At 42.4% G+C, this 24,006-nt stretch overlaps 1 protein-coding gene across 1 annotated transcript in view; it reads right to left on the reverse strand.

Annotated features, from left to right (window-relative positions):
• ngef (neuronal guanine nucleotide exchange factor) overlaps positions 1-23,332 on the reverse strand; it is a 55,314-nt gene extending 31,982 nt beyond the window's left edge. Inside the window, exons 1-4 of the mRNA XM_070882256.1 lie at positions 23,286-23,332; positions 19,578-19,862; positions 9,896-10,049; positions 4,137-4,496 (exon numbers count right to left, since the gene is read on the reverse strand). Coding sequence (XP_070738357.1) covers positions 4,137-4,496; positions 9,896-10,049; positions 19,578-19,803 — 740 coding nt within the window. The 5' untranslated portion in view covers positions 19,804-19,862; positions 23,286-23,332. The remainder of the gene's footprint in view (positions 1-4,136; positions 4,497-9,895; positions 10,050-19,577; positions 19,863-23,285) is intronic.
• Positions 23,333-24,006: the final 674 nt, after the last annotated feature.

Below are 24,006 nucleotides of genomic sequence, written 5' to 3' on the forward strand. Positions count from 1 at the left end.
TTGGATCAATTGTTTCCTGTTAGCAACCTAGTGAATAATGAACCATTGAAACAGAAGTGGAATGTCCCAGGCCGGAATCTTCCCAACCCTGCGAGTGAGGGTTTAGAGGCGGGCCCACTGTCAAATTGGCCCTGATTGGCAGTGGGTCAGGATCCCGCTCTGAACCATGTGAGTTTCTGACCCGTCAGATCTGCATTCGGATCTCAGACCCGACACCAAGTGGCGGGACAGGTAATTAACATAATTAAAAGGTACTTAAATGCTAGCTAAGAGGCTTAAAAGCAGGCACTTACAACTTTACCAATCGTTTGATGACTCTCCATTGCTTTGGCTAGTTGACAGCTACAGAAGTGGTATAAAAGATACCATTTCACAGCTGTTCACTTTCCAATGTCAGAAGCTGAAACCTTCAGGGTTTGGAAAAGACTTTTGAGCTGTATGCAGTTTGGAAGTGTTTGCAGTGAACTCTCTAATCATTGTCATCTCTTTGAAGCAACCTCTCTCACCATGACAAGGCGCTTCTGTCATCTCAACCTCACCTGCCATCTATTCCAGCAGCATTGGTGCCCTTGAAAAAATCTCACCTTGGTCTTTAGAATCCCACCACGATCAGCCCCAAACACCATCACTAAACACACCAGCATCAACACCAACCTTCTCCACAATTACCTGATGCTGCATAGTACACAGGGCATCAGCACCCGACCACATTGTTGCCCGGGAGACCAGTGATGGCCTCACCATGGCCACATTAACTTCACTTGACACTGTACACCCTGACTACCACATGATGTGCCAGATTGGCACCACCCCACACCAACTCCATAAAGCATCCCTACAAGTTTCAACCCATTCCTTTCATACAAATGACCATTGTGGGGATACCCTTATGTCTCAACGTTGACTACAACTCACTAAGACACTTTCAAGGTGCTCACAAATCTGTCCAATAACACAAAGTGCTGAAAATAAAGATTTCAATGTTTGACAACACATCAACATTAACTCTACATGAACATTGGCTAAAGGATCCAAGTGCCTACCCTTGTGTGTTGTCAGTTGGTATGATTGGACAAGGATGAGGGTGAGTGTGAGGGGCGCCTAGTGAAATGGGGAAATAATAATATAGATAGAGAGAGAGAGGGATGGGTGGAGGTGCAAGGTAAGTTGTGTGAGTAAGGGTAGGGAAGGCAGAGTGATGGGGATGTGATGAGTGGCACAGCAGAATGAGGTTGAGTGTGACTTTGCAGTAACATTTTGTAATCGACTGAGATTATTGAAAGGTTTGCGCCACTGCAGCCAGCTGTTCCAGACGACATCCCTGCTTGTGCCCGCCTGTGCAATTGCAACCAGGCTGCATTGGTCTCCTGGAGAGGTCTCTTCCGTCCATTGGAATTGAAGAGAAGCTCCCTGCATGCTGTGACTCCCTCCATAAGCATCTGGAGGGAGTCATGGGAGAGCCTGGGTGCGGCCATGCATCTTTGTGCAGTGTTTGTCTGTGTTTGAGATAGCTCAATGCTGCAAAACACTGACAGAAGAACTGTCAAAAAAAAGTTGGGAAAGGAAACTGGCTGATAACATGACATCATCAGATCCACTTCCAGTTAATTGGTCGGGAAACCTGCAGGGCGGGGTTAATAAGCCCCAGCCACAGAAGATTGAAAGGAGAGGGCGGGCTGCACTTCGGAGCGTGTTTCCAACACAGCACCAATATCGCTCGCATCAAACTCGTTTCTGTTGGTGAAATCCCGGCCCCATTGTTTGTTTTAAGGGAGTCAATTTTACTCATTGGGCCACAATTTGCTGTAGCAGTGCATCTGCCATTAGTTAGACTTGCACCACACCCTTCAGCTCAAAACACTTTGCCCATAAAATTGCTTGAAGTGCAAGCTGATAATGGCGCAGCGAGAGAAACAGGGCATCCGGGACCCGAGTGAACAGGCTAAGCAACTGTTTATCTCTTTAACCAATCAGAAGGAAATGTAAGTTAGAGTAGGTGAATTCAATGTCAAATCAAGAAATAGAAATAAAGAGAGGGAACGATTGGATTAAGGGAGAGCGAAAAGAAAAACAGGGAGGAAAAGTTTTTAAAAATTGTAAAAAAATTTAAAATTGACAATTTTAAAATCTCCAACAACAATTAAAACCTGAAGGAATGAGACTTCACACTTGTAACAATTAATTTTCCGTGTCAGAGAGACTGATTGGCAGTAATTAACAATTACATGTCATTTAAAAGGTACTTATGCATATAATGACAAGACTTAAATTTCTGTAGTGAGTTTAGTTCGTATCTATCGCGAAAATACAGTATGATATTCAATGCTTGTCAATGGTGAGGCAGACAGCGAAATGTCATTTTTGCAAAGCTAACGGTGGAATGACGCAACTCAGACAGCGACTTTTGGATATCTGCTTTTAACCTCACATCTGCCCCTCGCCTGAAGTTGCTGTACCATTTACGCATAAATAGTGGCGAGGGGCAGATGTGAGGTTAAAAGCAGATATCCAAAAGTCGCTGTCTGAGTTGCGTCATTCCACCGTTAGCTTTGCAAAAATGACATTTCGCTGTCTGCCTCACCATTGACAAGCATTGAATATCATACTGTATTTTCGCGCCATTATTTTGACAGCAAAATCTGACCCATTAAGTTGAGAAATGCCAATTCTGGTAAATTGAACACTTTTCTATCCAATATCAACATGAAGCTCCCCTTGAATCAGATTCAGTATGGGCCAAAATGCAGAGCAAACCTCCCTCTAATCTTCCTTTCAATATTCTTTAACCTTGGCCTCTTAAGGGATCCCCCTAATGTACCGAGATGGATTTTTCAGTTTCCTAAACTAACTTTCCTTATGGCCTATCTTAATGAGTGTTCCAATTTGGTATCATTATTTCGTTGAGTTATGTCCAGTATTATATTAGGGACCTATGCTTACTGGGCACAGGATGGAGACTATCCAAACTCGTTTCACTTTTGTAAGTCAGTGCCATCAGACAATGAGGTCGAGAGGGTTGATTTCCGATTGGGCACTGACAGAAAGAAAGAAAGAAAGACTAGCATTTATGTAGCACCTTTCACAACCACCGGATGTCTCAAAGCACTTTACAGCCAATGAAATACTTTTGGAGTGTAGTCACTGTTATAATGTGGGAAACGCAGCAGCCAATTTGCACACAGCAAGCTCCCACAAACAGCAATATGATAATGACCAGATAATCTGTTTTTTTTATGTTGATTGAGGGATATATATTGACCAGGATCCCAGGGATGACTGCCTTGTTCTTTTGAAATAGTGCCATGCGATCTTTTACATACACCTGAGAGAGCAGATGCGGCCTCGGTTTAACGTCTCATCCGAAAGACGGCACCTCCAACAGTGCAGTGCTCCCACAGCACTGCACTGGAGTGTCAGCCTAGATTTTTTTGTGCTCAAGTCCCTGGAGTGGGACTTCAACCTACAACCTTCTGACTCAGAAGCGAGAGTGCTACCCACTGAGTCACAGCTGACACAGGGTGTGGCATTCACTGGGTGCTGGTCAGGAGATCACGAGCCTGCAGTCCCTGATTTTCTGTCCATTTAAATTATTGAAGTCTGCTCCAGCACATCCCGCAAGTGCCAATTCCCACTGGAAGCGCCCAATCAGGAAATCATCCTTTAGCTTTAAAATCAATTGTCGGGTGAAAGGATAATGTTCTAATGCACTGTTTCATTTATTTTTATTTAAAAGTTCACCAGTAACATGCGTTTCTAAAAATTGCCCATTTTGAGCATCAAGTGCTACCAGTTCAGATACACCATGGATCAGATGTAGAATTAAATTCCTCTACACTTCAATGTGGGATTTCTGGTTACTTCACCAGTCATCCTGATGGCCTTTCCAAACGAAATTGCCATTTTCAGAACAAAATGGTTAGAATAGGGAAGCTTTGACAATTATTGGCAGTTCCATACTAGGGTTTCATGTCCAATAGAAATTGAGTTGAACCTGCCTCAATAAATTTCATTTAGGACTCAAAGCTTACAATGTCTGACTTGATTTGAATCCAGGTCCTGAAAAACACAGTACTTTTTTATTCTAGTCCATCTGTTCTATACTTCTATACTTATTTTGTTTCTCAGATATATCTTACCTGTTTGAGTTGTCCTTCTCTTGAACATTCACCAATGAAGTTACCTTGAAACCTGTATTTTCAAGGGGCTGACTTGTCTGTTGAGCTTCTTCTGCAAGAGTACAGGATCCAAGATCATTGGCCAGAGTCTCTGTACTAGTGATATTACTCTGAGCTGGAATGGAACCGGTTGCTTTCTTCAGAAGATTTTCAGGATTTGATGCCAACTGACAACTTTGGCTGTCATAATGTCTTTGTAAGTGATTTTCCTTTTGCACCTCATGCAGCTCCAAAACTGTCAAAGACCCATGGTAATTGGGCAGCATTATCGCATCGCCACTACTCCAATGCTTAGGTCCAGGGTTCTTTGATACCGATGACCTGGGTCAAAAAGACACCGTGTTCTTTACACCATCAACATTCAAAACACAACTGCACTTTTTAAACAAGAAAGCATAATAGGCCACTTTAAATGTACATACCATTTTTAATAGTTACAATAAGCAGTTTCCTAGCTAAAATTCTGAACTAATAATATATTTTTTTTAATTGGTCATTGTATTGAACGTCAAGGAGGGGCTCATTTTGCCACCTCTGGATTTGTTGCCGGTATAATCAGCCACTGGCGCAATCTAAATATGGCTCACAGTGCTCAGGTTAGTGGCAAAAAATCACAAATCTCTAATCTAAGTCATGATTCGATAGCGTTTTTATTCTTCTGTTATCCAAAGATCAGGAGAACATTGTCCTTGTGTCAATTGAGTGAGTTAATCACAGATTCTGATCAACACCTGCACAATACAACATTATCAGACATAATGGAGTCAATTTTATCCCCCGATGCCCAGCCAGGGGTATTGATCAGCTTGAGTCCACTTACTGCACCGTTCCCATCTGACGACATCTTACCTTCACCGACATTGAAGTGGGCCGCAGCTCCCGCTGGAGGCAGACGGGAACCTAGTTTACATGTAAATGTCATGGCCCAATGACATCATCGGTGCTGCGACGTGATTTTTATGAAGACTCAAGGGCACAAGACAAACCTGGCGGGACGCGGCAGAGTGGCCAGAAGAGGACAAGTTAAGTACAATTCCCGATTGTTCGGAGGAACAGAAGGAAACCTTCAGGCATTTTTTGCCCTGGAGGCCCAACTGTTTGCAAACCGCCACCCACCCCAACACTTACTGTATGCCGGGACCCATTGTTTTAGGACCCCGATGGCGGCTGGTTCCCGCCTCAATCCCCGCTCTAGCCTGCCGGACAGGAAATAGATCTGTCCGGGTTCGGGCGGGACTCCAGGAAATGTTTTCAAAGGCAGACCAAGCATTATTATCCAGGGCTCTACGTTCCTGATCTCCCCAGGTGCATCGCTCGCTTTGGGGCTCAGGCGCACCATATCCACCCCAGGCCCTTTAAAATCAGGGTTTGTGTATAAAGTCACATTCCAGTTCATAGGGAGTCAGGTCTTGCTTACAGGAGTGATCTTTGGCATTGAGCAATAGAGAAACACTCAATGAAGCTCCAAAAACAATAACAAAGGGTTTTCCATGATGCATACTGATTGCACCTACAATTCATCAGAATGCAAGAAGCTGGTCATTTTTGACTCTTTAGTGGAGCATCTCAGGCAGGGAACACAGAAGCTCGAGCAGCCATAGAGGTAGGTCCCTGCTGATGTAAGTGCAAGTACTGTCTGAGCCTGTCATCTATTTATAGACCAGTTCCTCGGATGTCATCATTAGTACTCCTAAGCTGCACAGTTCTGAGTGACTGTCTGGATTACACAGCTTGCAATCCTTGCAAGGAAGAACAAAAACATCCCAGGCCAGTGTTGGGACGGATTCATGCTGTTCTGGATTGGTTGTGCACATTGACAGTAGGCCTGTTTCATCCAGCAGCTATCAGGCTGCAGTGTCTACAGATACACTCTCAGCCATCAGTGTTGCCATCTCATTGGAGCAGATCTTGAATGTTGAACTGTCACAGGAGACCTGACATTCATCATCATCATCATCAATCCTTAGAATCGAGGAAGACTTGCTTCCACTCCTGAAGTGAGTTCTTTGGTGGCTGAACAGTCCAATACGATAGCCACAGACTTTGTCACAGGTGGGACAGATAGTTGTTGAGGGAAGGGGTGGGACTGGTTTGCCGCATGCTCTTTCCGCTGCCTGCGCTTGATTTCTGCACGCTCTCGGTGTTGAGACTCGAGATGCTCAGCGCCCTCCCGGATGCACTTTCTCCACTTAGGGCGGTCTTGGGCCAGGGACTCCCAGTGTCAGTGGGAATGTCACACTTTATCAGGGAGGCTTTGAGGGTGTCCTTGTAACGTTTCCGCTGCCCACTTCTGGCTCATTTGCTCCGCGTAGAACACTTACATTGGGAGTCTCGTGTCTGACATGCGAACTATGTGGCCTGCCCAGCGGAGCTGATCGAGTGTGGTCAGTGCTTCAGTGCTGGAGATGTTAGCCTGGACGAGGACACTGATGTTGGTGCGCCTGCCCTCCTAGGGGAGTTGTAGAATCTTGCCAAGACATCGTTGGTGATATTTCTCCAGCGACTTGAGGTGTCTACTGTATATGGTCCATGTCTCTGAGTCATACAGAAGGGTGGGTATTACTATAGCCCTGTAGATCCTGAGCTTAGTGGCAGTTTTGAGGGCCTGGTCTTCAAACACTCTTTTCCTCAGGCGGCCGAAGTTTGCTGCAAGATGGCCGCCGGGGTGGTAGTTCCCTCGGGAGCTCCCCCACTGCAAACAACTCTCACCAGCTATCGGCAACTTTCCACCCCCACCCCCCCCCCCCCCCCCCCGCTGTCTAAACCTCCCCTAGCCAAATAGACCCTAATAGGGGGTCCTAAGCACGTAAACCCAAACCCTTACCCTAGTCCCATCCCTGCGAGTCCCACTAATTCGGGCCATTCGGGACTACCTCAGGCTTCCCACCACATCACCCATCGGCGATGGTGACTGGGCCTCCTGCGGTATCTGGGCGATCTCCGGTGACCTCCGACAATCTCCGGCGAGTCCCACGAGTTCCGACCCGATACCAAACAATCTCTCTACATTGACTGAGTAATATATTTTCGTACCTTTGTACAGAAGGGCTCAAATATACAATCAATGATGCTTCACATCCCGGGAAAACTATCTATATCAAGCATGCCTTGCCACTTGGATTTCTGCTATTGCAGTTTGGTGCTAAAGTACAGACAAGGGGATGCAAGTCATAGCCGAGCATCAGTGCACTCCTGTTACATAGAATCACACAGAATTTACAGCACAGAAACAGGCCATTCGGCCCAGATGCTCTTTGCCGGTGTTCATGCTCTATATGAGCATCTGCTTTAATCTCTATGACAGTGTGAAAGGACCTTGCAGCATGACATTTCAGGGCTGTGGTCACTTCAAGTGCCATAGGTCGGTCTGGGCTCATGATCCTGCAGACCTGGTGCTTGTTGGTAAAATGAAGGCACAATGTATAAAAAGCAATGAGGCAGCACGGTTAGGTAGTTGGATAAAGGAAAGTAAACAGCACTATCATTAACCGATGTGTCTTATTTTGGGATTGTTGATTTTTTTTCTTTCATAGAGAGGATTTTGGAATGAGTTATATTTAAGTGTGTTTTAAAACAAAGTTAATTTGCACAGGTTTTAAAAGAAGACCACAAGCTGCAACACTGAGACAAGGGTGTGTTAATGAGCCAACAATCCTTACCATTGTCTAAAACTACTGGGGACATTAAACAATTTATGACTTCCTCTCCCGGCGACCTAATAAAACAACCGCACCTATTATTATGATGGTAATTCTATTCATGCGAGTCCAGCATGAAGTATATGCTGAGGATATACTGTTTGGAGAAGTGGTTAATCAGTTTGGTTGGCATGCTTACTGCTGTATTCCTGAATGAGGAAGGAACCTTTCCATTTCCTCAGGGAGTAAAATAAACACTTGGATCGTCAGTCAAGATTGAAACAAACGACTGCAACATGTAAACCTGTAGCCCAGAGCAGGAAGCTAAGAAGCATAAAGTCTGTTTTTGTTACATTCTGTTACATTACTTCTGATCAAAGTAGGATAAAGAACAGCAGGAGTATTTAAGTGGAATTCAGTGCCAGCGGACTCAGTAATCCAACAAGCAGGTTTTAACTGGCCTGAGCAAGCTTCAAACTGGCAACAATATTCCGAAGAAAGAATCTGCCTCCAGTTTGGAGCTGATAGAGAAATTGAACTTTATCTGGAATGGCAATTGTTGCTGAAATCGCAGTGTTTTATTCTAAAAACAGAAAATACTGGAAATACTCAACAGGTCAGGCAGCACCTGTGCAGAGAGAAAGAGAGTTAAAGTTTCAGGTCGATGACCTTTCATCAAAACTGGCAACAGTTAGCGATGCAAGGTCAACGAGATGTAAAATCAACAATGATAGGTTATCGACCTGAAACGCTGGGCTGGATTTTGCGGGGGATCAGCAGGTGCGGTCAGTGACGGGTTGGGTGGGAAAGTGTAGATAGAGAGGGATGGGTAGAGGTGCAAGGTGTGAGTAAGGATGTGCAGGAGTAGGGTAGGGAAGGCAGAGTGATGGGGATGTGATGAGAGTCACAGCAAGATGAGGTTGAGTGTGACTTTGTACTAACGTTTTGTGATCTACTGAGATCATTGAAACATTTACGGCACTGCACCCAGGTCCTGCAGATTACATCCCTGCTTGTGACTTCCTCTGTAATGTGGAACCAGGCTGTGTTGATCTCCTAGGGAGGTCTCTACAGCCCATGGGAAGGGAAGAGGACCCCTGTCTGCTGTGACTCCCTCCATAAGCACAAATGCAGCCCTGCACCTCTGTGCTGTGCTTGTCAGTAGAACACTGACAGCACAAATGTCAAAAGAAAATTGGCCATAGTCCCTTTAAGGAAACCGGCTGATGATGCGTCATCAAATTACATCACCAGACCCGCTTCCTCTAATTGGCCGGGAAACATGCTCAAAAAGCCCAATCAGAGGTCAAGATGGAGACAGCAGCGGGCTTAGGATTCACCACTGACGTCGCCCATCATGAACCTGCCTAGGCTTGTAAAATCATGGCCGTTAACTCATATTGCCCTCTCCACAGATGCCGCCTGACCTGCTGAGTGTTTGCAGCATTTTCTGCTTTTTTTCAGATTTCCAACACCCACAGTATTTTGCTTTGTCTCAATGGCCCGGATTTTGCAGTGGATAATGATGATGAACTGTCAGCGTTCGCCGTCATTAATCCTCTAACACTGACCGTAACTTCAGGATTTAGCACATGCTTAGATAAACACGGAAATCCTGAAATTTGTCAGTCATTCACTGCTCCTCCAGACCCCACAACCGCGAGACCCTCCCAAAGCCGCCTCCTCCTAACTTACCTGAGTGCACGGGAACCGTTCCTTTGGTTCCCTGACAGTGGCCTCCTGATTTTCTGCTTCCGCCCACTAGCCAAATGCTGCTTCCAGACAGTGTTAGGTAGGCAATTGACTGGAGGCATACAGATGAGGCCCGAGTCTCGCACTACCGAGGTCAGGACCGTATGCCACTTCCTGTCCAATACCCAACCCAAGTTAAAATTGGGACTCTTATGTTGGAAGACTTGTTGGAAAACCAGAATCAATCGAAATATTTTGATAAACCATGTCAAAACTACAGCACACACATTTCAGATACTGCTTTATATTGTCCAATGATTTATATTTTGTGCTATATCGTCTGTACTTTCACCATGCACAGTTCAAACAGCTGTTCACCTCTGTTCTTACCTAAGGTTGTTGCTCAGTAGTGGAGATCTCTGCGTGTGCTGTGGTGTGGCAGTGGGGATTTTCCAGCAAGGCAATGAATCGGAAGCCTTGGGAGCACGTCCTAGATCAATTGGTCTTTCCTGCAAACCATCATTCCTCAAGGACTTGTAGCTATCTAACCAATAAAACGCAGAAAAAGTTTCAAATATATAATTTATTATACAGGTTGCCATACAACATTACAGGACTTAAACATATAACCAATTTTCTTGAATAGTATAAATGCAGTTTCAATCAGGGCATCCACACGGAGTGACAAAAAAAACTGTTTGGTTGAAAAGTATTATTTCATGTTTACAAGAGATAGATTTGGACTGTTTCAAGAATTTACATTGGCTAGATTCACCAGAAAATAAGCAATGGACTAATATGTACTTCCAATGGATATTAAAAACAAGGGATTTGTTAAATTAAAATGTTGAGTCTATCAAATTAGTTTAAAAGGTAGCTTGAAATTGTTGTAACACTGAGTGCGCTATCAATTTCCCTTTTCTGATTTCAATCTCAATAACATACCTACAACTAAATGTGATTCTTTTGCTGATCATTGGTCGCACCATTCTATGCACTGACACATGGAGAAATAAAACCAGTTTTATGCCAGCTAATGAAACTTTAACCTTCAGTTTAGTGACCTCAAAATTCAAACTCACGAAAGCTGCACTCGAACCCCAAATTCGGAATTAACTCTAACCCTTCAGCATTGTTCAAGATGTTCATTCTGTAACTGTCGCTGCTGACAAGCTCATAGATATATTAATATCCACTCCTGCACACACATACTGTAAATTGGGTAAGTTTTTATACTTACAATAGAAGATAATCTGATATTTGAGAACAGGGTTAGTCAGGAGCAATGTTTACCATACAAATCATGTTCAGTATTCTCAACAATTGTGGGACTGCTCCAATATGATCCTGTACAATACATGTACTGGTGCAAGCTTCGCATGCTGTACACTATATAAATAGTCATGTGATTATATTATCATCCATCTAATAATAATGCAGGAATGTTAAATTATTTATGAAGGTCTTCTTTAAGGTAGCTCAGATTGTAAATATAATATTCCAAAGCCACCAAAATGCAATAAAATGTTAAACAAAGAATCAGATCTTAATTTGTATTGCATCCAATGCTTTAACTTTTACATTCTAAAATGAATATTTAAATCATTATCTCTCAGGCTTCTTGTGACACACAGTATAATCCCATTTCAGAAGCTCAGTAAATTCTGCAGAAGCTCCTAATTAACTATGTCCATAAATAATTCTATTCTTATACCAGTTCTGTCATTTCCTCATTCTGCCTCCCATTCTGCTGTTCAATATCATGCATGCATTTCCATTCTATTGAAACTTGCTCTGACCTCCCCTCCATACTCACAATTCCATAACAGTTTGTCCTCATGCTCTTAACATATTGATTTCATCTCTCTAGGGTGGTTTTTAGTATCCCTCATTTCTGCTGCTCTCTATTTTTTTTCTAGGCCCTTCCAAAGCTCTGGTCTCAGTATTCGAAAATGCTGGAAGCACTCAGCTGTTCGTATCTTGCTTTTTGTTCTCAAAATTATATGTCAGTGTCGGTACAAAAAATGCTATTGTTTTTCCATTTCTGATCTCTTACAACAGTCAAATACTTTTCCAGCCTGTTTAGTTCTCATATCCATCTTTTTTTTTAAATTCTCATGTTCCTGAGGCATTTGAATGGATTAATTTACCTCATATTTCCATATTCTGCATGTAGCTGCAGTTCTGAGTCTTTCAATCTGCCTAAGTTTAATTTTTCATTTAATTGTTGTTTGAATAGATTGATCTTTCACTAATTGGAGCTAAAGATAATATTGATTTTTTTTTTTTTGCATACAGCAAATTCCTGACCTCAGCATTTTAAAACTTAACTTCTACAATTAAATTTCTGACTCACAATTCAATTTGTACCCATAGATAATTAAAAGGTTCTGATATTGTATAAATCTGTCATTAATCTATATGCTGTCATATAGGCATCACACTCCCATAAACAAATGCCTGTTCTCCACTTATCTATGATGGTATCTGAAAAAGATTATCTTTGTTAGGAATAATATAGTAAATATAGGTTCTCTGTTATTTACAGAAAGGTACAAACATCCCAATACTTACCACTCTTGTCCATGTGTGAATATCAGGTAAGGACAGGACTGGGTCTAACTACATTGCATACCCCTGGTCAAATAGCCTCCTGACACTCGCTGTCAAGGCTTACATATGGGCACTTGAGCAAAAGACTGAATGGTGACTGTCATACGCAGAATTGTATCCCAGCAACGAACCAGTGCATTAAGGTAAGGTGGGAGGGAAAATAAGTGGTGAGAAAAGAGAGGAGGGGAAAGAAAATACATTCTTCAGATGGAATCTCACTGAACTCGTCTTTTACTGCTGTGAGAGAATACCTATTTTTGAAATATATATCCCCTTTTCCAAATGGCTGCTGTAGAAATACCTTTCCAATTTTCATATCTCCATACTAATGATGTAAAGATTATTCATTTGCAGGGGCTGCATTCCTATTATTGTCACATTCCTCACAACTTAAGTCCACCTCCAGCTTTCTGCAGCGATAACCAATCAGACTCAAATTTAATTTTATTTCTGGTGAGTCATGTAACTATGCTATTTTTCCCTGTAGAAATATAAAAGATTGAAACATCTCTTCCAATTTATCATCAGTCACTGAACACAACTAAAACTAACATGTATTGCTCCAATTCTACACACCAGGCTTATTGAGGGAGAGTATGCTATACACCAATCCTTTCACCTAAAATCGATGCTATTTGAAAAATAAGGTGTTGAAAACTGCTTTAATAAAAGTTCTCAACATCCTTTCTTCAATATATTCCTGCAGTGCAACCTAGAAATGGCAGACCAATTGAACAAGTATTTCGGTTCTGTCTTCACAAAGGAAGACACAAATAACCTTCCGGATGTACTAGGGGACTGAGGGTCCAGTTAGAAGGAGGAACTGAAGGATATCCTTATTAGGTGGGAAATTGTGTGAGGGAAATTGACGGGATTGAAGGCCGATAAATCCCCAGAGCCTGATAGTCTACAGGAAGTGGCCCTAGGAATAGGTGATGCATTGGTGATAATTTTCCAACAGTCTATCGACTCGGGATCAGTTCTTATGGACTGGAGGGTTGCTGATGTAACATCACTTTTTAAAAAAGGAGAGAGAAAACGGGTAATTATAGACCGGTTAAGCCTGACATCAGTAGTGGGGAAAATGTTGGAATCAATCATTAAGGATGAAATAGCAGCGCATTTGGAAAGCAGTGACAGGATCAGTCCAAGTCAGCATGGATTTATGAAAGGGAAATCATGCTTGACAAATCTTCTGGAATTTTTTGAGGATGTAACTAGTAGAGTGGACAAGGGAGAACGAGTGGATGTGGTGTATTTGGACTTTCAAAAGGCTTTTAACAAGGTCCCACACAAGAGATTGGTGTGCAAAATCAAAGCACATGGTATTGGGGGTAATGTGTTAACGTGGATAGAGAACTGGTTGGCAGATAGGAAGCAGAGAGTCGGGATAAACGGGTCCTTTTCAGAATGGCAGGCAGTGACTAGTGGAGTGCCGCAGGGCTCAGTGCTGGGACCGCAGCTCTTTACAATATACATTAATGATTTAGATGAAGGAATTGAGTGTAATATCTCCAAGTTTTCTGATGACACTAAACTGGGTGATGGTGTGAGCAGGATACTAAGAGGCTGCAGGGTGACTTGGACAGGTTAGGCGAGTGGGCAAATACATGGCAGATGCAGTATAATGTGGATAAATGTGAGGTTATCCACTTTGGGGGCAAAAACACGAAGGCAGAATATTATCTGAATGGCGGCAGGTTAGGAAAATGGAAGGTGCAACGAGACCTGGGTGACATGGTTCATCAGTCACTGAAAGTGGGCATGCAGGTACAGCAGGCAGTGAAGGCAGCAAATGGTATGTTGGCCTTCATAGCTAGGGGATTTGAATACAGGAGCAGGGAGGTCTTACTGCAGTTGTACAGGGCCATAGTGAGGCCTCACCTGGAATATTGTGTTCAGTTTTGGTCTCCTAATCTGAGAAAGGACGTTCTTGCTATTGAGGGAGTGCAGCGAAGGTTCACCAGACTGATTCCAGGGATGGCTGGACTGTCATATGAGGAGAGACTGGATCAACTGGGTCTTTATTCACTGAAGTTTAGAAGAATGAGAGGAGATCTCATAGAAACGTATAAGATTCTGATGGGACTGGACAGGTTCGATGCGGGAAGAATGTTCCCAATGTTAAGGAAGTCCAGAACCAGGGGACATAGTCTTAGGATAAGGGGTAGGCCATTTAGGACTGAGATGAGGAGAAACTTCTTCACTCAGAGAGTTGTTAACCTATGGAATTCCCTGCCGCAGAGAGTTGTTGATGCCAGTTCATTGGATATATTCAAAAGGGAGTTAGATATGGTCCTTACGGCTAAGGGGATCAAGGGGTATGGAGAGGAAGCAGGAAAGGGGTACTGAGGGAATGATCAGCCATGAGCTTATTAAATGGCAGTGCAGGCTCAAAGGGCCGAATGGCCTACTCCTGCACCTATTGTCTATATTTCTATGTTAAATAAATCTTTAGATATTTTGAGTGGCAATAACCTAACAAAGATGTTCAAATCCTCCAATGGTGTAGGTGGGGTGGTGGTGTCAGGATGTTCAAACGTCCACGGAATTTTTTTTATAGGGCCACGCCTTCTTTTGAAAGAACATGCTTTAGATCACAGAGAGAACACAGAAACAATGGGAGTTCCACCTGAGTTAGTTGGTTCTGCAATTCGACCAGTGAAAACCAATTAGTTGGGCTTGCTCTTCTAAATGCTCACCAGGATATTGCACTTAATAGTAGAGAAGTTACTGATAAATTAGTAACACATAACCGGTGCTTGGACTTCGCACTTTAGAATTTTTGTCTGACAAGTCTCTCTTCATTTCCTTTTTTTAATTATTAGATTAATGGAAATAACTGACTAACTGTCACACTTTTGTCACTCTCCACAGTCATCTTTCTTAGTCATTCTTAGAAACATAGAAACATAGAAAATAGGTGCAGGAGTAGGCCATTCGGCCCTTCTAGCCTGCACCGCCATTCAATGAGTTCATGGCTGAACATTCAACTTCAGTACCCCATTCCTGCTTTCTCGCCATACCCCTTGATCCCCCTAGTAGTAAGGACCTCATCTAACTCCTTTTTGAATATATTTAGTGAATTGGCCTCAACAACTTTCTGTGGTAGAGAATTCCACAGGTTCACCACTCTCTGGGTGAAGAAGTTCCTCCGCATCTCGGTCCTAAATGGCTTACCCCTTATCCTTAGACTGTGACCTCTGGTTCTGGACTTCCCCAACATTGGGAACATTCTTCCTGCATCTAACCTTCTAACCCCGTCAGAATTTTAAATGTTTCTATGAGTCCCCTCTCATTCTTCTGAACTCCAGTGAATACAAGCCCAGTTGATCCAGTCTTTCTTGATAGGTCAGTCCCGCCATCCCGGGAATCAGTCTGGTGAACCTTCGCTGCACTCCCTCAATAGCACGAATGTCCTTCCTCAGGTTAGGAGACCAAAACTGTACACAATACTCCAGGTGTGGCCTCACCAATGCCCTGTACAACTGCAGCAACACCTCCCTGCCCCTGTACTCAAATCCCCTTGCTATGAAGGCCAACATGCCATTTGCTTTCTTAACCGCCTGCTGCACCTGCATGCCAACCTTCAATGACTGATGTACCATGACACCCAGGTCTCTTTGCACCTCCCCTTTTCCTAATCTGTCACCATTCAGATAATAGTCTGTCTCTCTGTTTTTACCACCAAAGTGGATAACCTCACATTTATCCACATTATACTTCATCTGCCATGCATTTGCCCACTCACCTAACCTATCCAAGTCACTCTGCAGCCTCACAGCATCCTCCTCGCAGCTCACACTGCCACCCAACTTAGTGTCATCTGCAAATTTGGAGATACTACATTTAATCCCCTCATCTAAATCATTAATGTACAGTGTAAACAGCTGGGGCCCCAGCACAGAACCTTGTGGTACCCCACTAGTCACTGGCTGCCATTCTGAAAAGTACCCATTTACTCCTACTCTTTGCTTCCTGTCTGACAACCAGTTCTCAATCCATGTCAGTACACTACTCCCAATCCCATGTGCTCTAACTTTGCACATCAATCTCTTGTGTGGGACCTTGTCGAACGCCTTCTGAAAGTCCAAATATACCACATCAACTGGTTCTCCATTGTCCACTCTACTGGAAACATACTCAAAAAATTCCAGAAGATTTGGCAAGCATGATTTCCCTTTCACAAATCCATGCTGACTTGGACCTATCATGTCACCTCTTTCCAAATGCACTGCTATGACATCCTTAATAATTGATTCCATCATTTTACCCACTACCGATGTCAGGCTGACCGGTCTATAATTCCCGGTTTTCTCTCTCCCTCCTTTTTTAAAAAGTGGAGTTACATTGGCTACCCTCCACTCTATAGGAACTGATCCAGAGTCAATGGAATGTTGGAAAATGACTGTCAACGCATCCACTATTTTCAAGGCCACCTCCTTAAGTACTCTGGGATGCAGTCCATCAGGCCCTGGGGATTTATCGGCCTTCAATCCCATCAATTTCCCCAACACAATTTCCCGGCTAATAAGGATTTCCCTCAGTTCCTCCTCCTTACTAGACCCCCCGACCCCTTTTATAACCGGAAGGTTGTTCGTGTCCTCCTTCGTGAATACCGAACCAAAGTACTTGTTCAATTGGTCCGCCATTTCTTTGTTCCCCGTTATGACTTCCCCTGATTCTGACTGCAGGGGACCTACGTTTGTCTTTACTAACCTTTTTCTCTTTACATATCTATAGAAACTTTTGCAATCCGTCTTAATGTTCCCTGCAAGCTTCTTCTCATACTCCATTTTCCCTGCCCTAATCAAACCCTTTGTCCTCCTCTGCTGAGTTCTAAATTTCTCCCAATCCCCAGGTTCACTGCTATTTCTGGCCAATTTGTATGCCACTTCCTTGGCTTTAATACTATCCCTGATTTCCCTTGATAGCCACGGTTGAGCCACCTTCCCTTTTTTATTTTTATGCCAGACAGGAATGTACAATTGTTGTAGTTCATCCATGCGGTCTCTAAATGTCTGCCATTGTCCATCCACAGTCAACCCCTTAAGTATCATTCGTTAATCCATTCCAGCCAATTCACGCCTCATACCTTCAAAGTTAGCCTTCTTAATCATAATCAAACATTATCACTATTCTCAAAATGTATTCCAATTTATTGAAATCTCACAACCCTCAAAACTGAGGCCCCTGATTAGCTCCATAGCCAACAAAAAGTGTACAGATAAAAGAACAGATTAAGTGAATCTTGAATTCATGATCAAGAATCGCAAAACTTATTACTGAAATATTTTGTTTCTGTATTCTCCAGATGTCTGTTGTTTCCTGCGGGCCTCGTTCCCCATTATTCAGCTTTTTTACTCACGTAAACCCCTTCGTATCTCACCATTTTGAATTTACCCATCTTCAGTATTACTTTTATCATTTATATAAATGAGTTATCCCTATTTAAAATCTCTAATTGAGTTTTATTATTTAATCAATGTGTATAATTATTACATTTAAACAGGTTGACATATGCAGTACATCTTTTCAACAATCACTTTCCCACTAACATTAACCCTACTGCACTCTGATGAACCATGTGCAATGCCATGGGAGATTTGCTAGTTGAACAAAAGAGAGCCTTGGCAGAGTTAGCAGCAATAATCCAATCTTGGGATTCAGTGATTTTGTGCATGTTTTAAACTGTAAAATAAAATAGGTTTACATTGTTTTAAGAGTGATCTATAAACCTTGTGGAAGCTGTCTGTCCAATCCTGTAAAGCACACTGCATTTGACCATGACAACTATTTTCTAAATGAGACAAATCACATTTACTGTAATGACTAAATGAATGAGTTAGCTCTCAGTAGGTAAATGCACCATGTACTGCGACTCTGTTACAGACCAGGGAAATCCCAGGATTGGTCTCTGTTGAGTTAGCTGATCTCTGCTCTGTGAGCTGAGCTGACCCAAACTAGACAAGCAAAATGAAACCAGCTACAGTTCATGCTCATGATACTATCCAGTGCCCCTTTTTTTTTTTAAAGTGCATGTGTGTGGATAGGGTTCACATGGTTGTAATGCATCATGTGGTTGAATTGCCTGTCGACACACTCGCAAATGAAGAATGGCCACTTGAGTGAGGCAGTGCTGGAGAGTCACTGATGCCCATGAAATGTGATTGCTATTTCCATGGCCACATCTGTATAACTCCCTCCGATCTATTATTATTCTGTATATTATCTTAAATGCACTGATAAACTATATTTATACTGCAGCTTTTGAAAAATTATTTTTGCCGTATTGTGAAATTTTTCATATCAGATATCGGACTCCCAATTTGGGAATGACTGGAAAAAAAAATCAAGCTTAACAGCTGAATTGTTTTAAATACCCCAAGCATGAAAACAAGGAAGCATTTTTATACGTAACACTGCCAATATGAGCAAACAGAAACTCTGTTAAATCTATCGTCTTACCTGGGTAGCAGGGTGGGTCTGAGTTCTGCATTCTGAATGAAAAGCTTTGGCGGTGTTTCCTGGACAAACTGATTGATGGCTCGATGCACTTAGTATTTCACTGTGAGCAAGAGCGCTTTAGATAATTGATTATTCCAGAGGCAAGTTCTAAAGGTGCACAGTGATTATGAAAAAAATGTGTGCAAAACCTTTTTTCCATCTCTACCAAATGTTGCAAAGCAATGCATAATCCCTTTACAGAGCATACATGCATCGGAAGAATGTTATCATGTCACTTACATGCGACTTCACCACAACAACAAAAATGGTGGTTGTTCTGTTATTATCCCTCACCAATCACCAAAAGACTGCCTCTTTAACAATATGAAAAGTAAGAAATGGTCTGATGGCTAACAGTGCAGTCCTATTTGTTTCATAATGAGCGGCCTGACTGCACAATGCTCATTAGTGTTTTAATTATTCAGTTAAAACTCCACCCCAATTGCTCCATTGGCAAAGGCACTATCCGGTGTAGCCCCGACCAAGAAGATCCCAGGTTTGATCCTCAGTCTGTGTAGAGTTAGGTGATCTCAGCTGGGTCAGTAGTTGAGTGCTACAATTGGCCGCACTGCCCTTACACGAGGGAGGGTTCCCACTCCTGATTGCCACTCAAAGAGAGCTGTATCCATGTGGGTGTCCAGTGAGAACAGGTTCAAGATCCACATGGCCTTGTAATGTTCGTGTAACCTGCTGACACTCACTGTCTAGGCCCACATGTGAAGAATGAATAATTGGAGAAGCTGGCAGAAGGCAAGCTGGTGCACATGGATCCTCATCCCAACATAAGTCAGGAGAGAAGGGGAGAAAATTGAGGGGAAAAAAATAAAAAAAACAGTTTGGTTACCAGTTGTGAAGACATGGAATCCATTAAATATTGTTTTTATACAGTGAAGTGACTATTCTGTAACCCTGTGTATGCCACTGATTATTATTGTACATCTCAGTAACTTACTGTCTGTTTGTCTTGGTGCTGATTCAGACTGACCCTTGGTATGTCGTTTCTTCCTCATAGATCGATAAAACAAAGAATTCCTGCGGATGGGTATGTGCTTCTTTCCTTCTCGCTCTGAATCGTCATTGTCATGTTGAGTGAGATCAAGTTCCCTATTATCCCCGTGAGCATCATCCATTTTCACTGCACCAATCTGTTTCACAGTGCTTTTACTGCTTGCTCTCATCCCTTCACGCTGATGTTCCTCTTTCCTGTGTTATTCCTGCTGAATCCATACTGAGTACACTTAGCAAATGGAAAGAAATGTAATATTATATTTATAATCCAGTGGTATCCCTGAATCTTTTACTCCAAGGGCATCTGTGCTGTAGTTAGTTCACTTCAAATGAAATGAAGAGAGATTTCAGAAACAGCTATTGAAATATTGTCAGTAACCAGGCATGAATTCATCTTCATTACCATGGCAACTAATAGCACTGTTACTAAAGGAGGGTACAGTGGGTGGGAATGAGTTCCAAACCAAATAAGAAATCTGGTTCTCTGTTTTTGGCCAATACAGATAAAATTCTGAAATAACAGAACTTTGTCATAAATGATTTATGTAAGCTAGCCTGTCCCTTTAAGAAAACTTCTCATTGTCCATGCCATTTTTACTTGCTATTCTACATATGTCCAATGCAGTAGAGTCTCCATTTCTTACAATACATGGTTCAAGGTGAGCAGCTACCATCCTACAAATTAATATGCCTCATTGTGTGTTTTTTGATGAGTGACTCAAAAGGTAGTACAGGAAAGGGAGTTTAAAAGTACATATTTTTATAGTATTATCAATTGTTAATTTCCAATTTCCATAGAGATCTGTATGATGGGGTGAAGAGATGCTGTAATTTCAGTCTGGTGGGGTATTCATTACCTCATAGCCTATGAAGTAACATTTCTGCTTCCCACATACCAACCCCAATTTCCTTCAACTTTTCATCATTTTCAATGCTTTCGAGGAAGCAATATGCAACATACAATGCCTGCACTCACCCTCAATCTTGATACATTAAACAAAAATTAGGGTTTGTATTTAAGATTCTGATTATATTTAACCAACCGCCAAAATAAAATTGAGGGTCTAATTTTCCCATTTCCATATGTGCACATATAATTAACAGCAACCTTATGCATTGGGCTTTGGTGGCTGAAAGCATGACGGAAGAGGAGTACATGAGACCAAGTTCAAAGGAATGGGAAGTTCGGGGTGCACGGGGAGTTTGGAGGACTGGAAGAGGTTACAAAGATAGCGTGAGACTATTTTAAATTTCAGGAGCCAATGTAGGTCACTGAGGATAGGAGTGATGGGATAGTAAGACTTGATGGGGATAGAATACAGGCAGCAGAGTTTTTGATCAGCTGTAATTTTAGAATGCGAAGCTGACCAGGAGATCATTGGAATAATTGGCCCTGATTTTAAAGGTGAATGGGTATGCTGTGCGTGAACCCGAAGTGCGGGTGTAAGGGGTGGGGTGGGTTGGTAGCCCGGGCAAGAGTGGTTCAAGGCTTCCTTGCAAGGAAACATAAAATTACATTTGCCAAACTTACCCACTGGGCCTCTTCTGGCCCACTTCCCCCTTCTGTCACTGCTCCCTCGCTCAGGCCTCCAACTTAAATTGCAGATCAGGTCCAATCCGCATATTTAAAGGAGAACCCCGCTTCCTTCTTCCGGGTGTCCCACTTGCCTGCTCAAAAGAGGAGGTTAACATCAAGAAGCAGTGGAAGCAGAGGGGGTAAGTGACTGGCTTCCTTTTAACTGCCTCCCAGCCCAGGCAGGGGGAGTTAAAATCAGGACCATTGAGCCTGGAGGTGATAAAGGCATGGATGAGGTTTTCAGTGACTGAGGTGGTTGATGTTATAGAGATGGATGCTGAAGGTTTTTGTCATGAAGAGGATCTGGGGTCAGAAGCTCAACTCAGAATCAAGCAGGACACCAAGACTGTGAACAATCCGATTCATCCTTAGACAATAGCTGGGAAGGGGAATGAAACTGGTGACTGGGATATGAACTTTGTGATACTGGTAGAACTCGATGCCTTTAGTCTTCCCAATGCTTAGCTGGAGGAAAGTACACTCATCCAGAACTAAATGTTGAGCGAGCAGTCTGATAGTACAGAGACTTTAGAGAGGGAGAGCTGGGAGGATATGAATGAAATCTGACCTTATGTATGTGGATGGTGTCGCCAAGAGGCAACATGTAGATGAGGAAGAGGAGAGGCCAAGGTGAGATCACTGGGGGATTCAAGAAGCGATAGCGCAGGGGTGGGAAAAGAAGAGTTTCTCTGAGTATGATCAATAGGAAATTAAAACCAGGCGTGTTCTATAATGGATGGACAATCTGCTCCAGCTGTTTATTGCCCAAACGATGAAGGAGAAAATGACCTTCGCCCCCACCATTCTCCATGTCTTTGAATATGCCGGTTTTTCAAGAAAATTGAATGTTAATCTATGTAACCACAGAATCCTTATAGCGCAGTGTGTCTACCACAGGATTCAAAGTTGTTTCTGAACCTAACTTGAGTCAATTAAGAGCTATTTAGCATTTTCTGATTTATTCTAATTTGGGTTTTGGATGCCACCTCGGCCTATGTGTTAGTACAGTTACAGCCATCACTGTTGTGACAGACAAGTCCTGAAATGAATACTAGAACTGTCAGTTAAGAAAACAAAATTAAATTTCAGATTAGACCATCCAAAATTGCGATAAATTGTTGGGATGGACTTGAATCATGGTTGTTCACCAATGAGCAGTGAGTTTGGGTAACCTGAAAACAGAGTTATTTTTTCTTTATACAAACTTTTTACATTATCTGAAATATATGTATTGGATGTAGTTAGGAGCTCCAAGCAATGACATTTACGGTCATTCCCATTAGCTGCATATTTTGTTTTATTGTCCCACAGGACATTCTTCCTCCATCAATACTGAGGTGCAGACATATTCTTCCACACTGTGGGTGAAAGGAATTGTTGTGTGAATGCATGACACAATTAGGACAACATAAAATTCCTAGCCGAAAAAGCAAGACAAAAGCAGAATCAAGAATGTTTTACCTAAAGCAAAAAAAAACGCTCATGAAAACGTAAAAGGATAAAGGAAACTCTTCCCCCCCCCCCCCCCCCCCCAAAAAAAAGCTGTTGAGGCTGGGGGTCAATTGAAATTGCAAAACTGAGATTGATAGATTCTTGTTAGGCAAGGGTATTAAAGGTTACAGAACCAAGGCGGTAGATGCAGTTAAGATAAAGAGCAGCCGTGATCGAATTGAATGGCGGAACAGGCTCAAGGTGCTGAATGGCCTACTCCTGTTTCTATGTTTCTGCACGATTAATGTAGTAAAACAGGGAGGAAAAGAGTAGCGATTTGTAATCTCAGCCTCTGTCATACATTCAAGCTCTGCCAAGCAGCCATTTCCTGTACATGCTTTTAGTTGCGAGTTCTGCTAAAGCAAATACAATATTTCAACCATAGTCACAGTCTATAGATGACATACAGTAGTTTGGGGGCCTGCTGCAAGTTCAAATATAAATTCAGATGCAAGTTAAAGCCTCATCAATCTTAACATTGAGGAAATCAGATTATTCCTAGCAATTGACTGCACACAACACTTGACTGGTAATATTCAGAAAAAATGCACTTTGGCCATTTTAAATAATTTTGGAAATACTTACATATTCTTTAAATTCTGGTTACTCTCAATAAGTCACTCTGGTGTGCTTTCAATATGCAAGATAGTTATACAAACAGCCATTTTAGTTAAACGTGAATAGTGGCTGCGATAGGTATCTCCAGGAAGCCCTTTGCTCAGTTTTAGCATTTCATAGGTTTAGTAATTGCTCCGTACACCTGCGTCACTCCTCTGAATACTAAAGTCCAGTACGGTTTTGTTTGCTTTATACTGTTAACTCTTTGAGTTACTTAAATTCAATAGCATCTGAATGGTGATAAGTTCTATCTTGCACCATTAGCAGCAGATGGAGGAAATAAATTAGCGCAAAGAACAAAATAATTTAAATTAGAGAATTACAGGAATAATTTGCTCGTTTGAGGATTTCAAAATACTCTTTATAAAAAAAAAGGGGGGGGAAAAGCAAGGCATTTGAACCAGTCTATGGCATCTTCCCATGTAAACTGCATGTTGAGCCTGTTCCATTTTAGGTGGTGATGCTGCCAACAGCTTCAAAAATAGCTGTCTCCATGGCTACAGAACGTGTAAATGGCAGCTGGGAAGTTTGACCTTTGAAGAAATTTAGAGATCCATAATGCAGTATGCTATTGTTCCGTTTGCTGGCCCACATATCAAAATTGGGATATGAAAATAACCTGTTCTATTACCCACTCTATTCATATCAGAAACGGTGATGGAAGGCATAATGCCAAAAGTTGCGTACT

Source organism: Pristiophorus japonicus, chromosome 6 (genome assembly GCF_044704955.1).
Source record: "Pristiophorus japonicus isolate sPriJap1 chromosome 6, sPriJap1.hap1, whole genome shotgun sequence".
Taxonomy (NCBI): Eukaryota; Metazoa; Chordata; class Chondrichthyes; family Pristiophoridae; genus Pristiophorus; species Pristiophorus japonicus.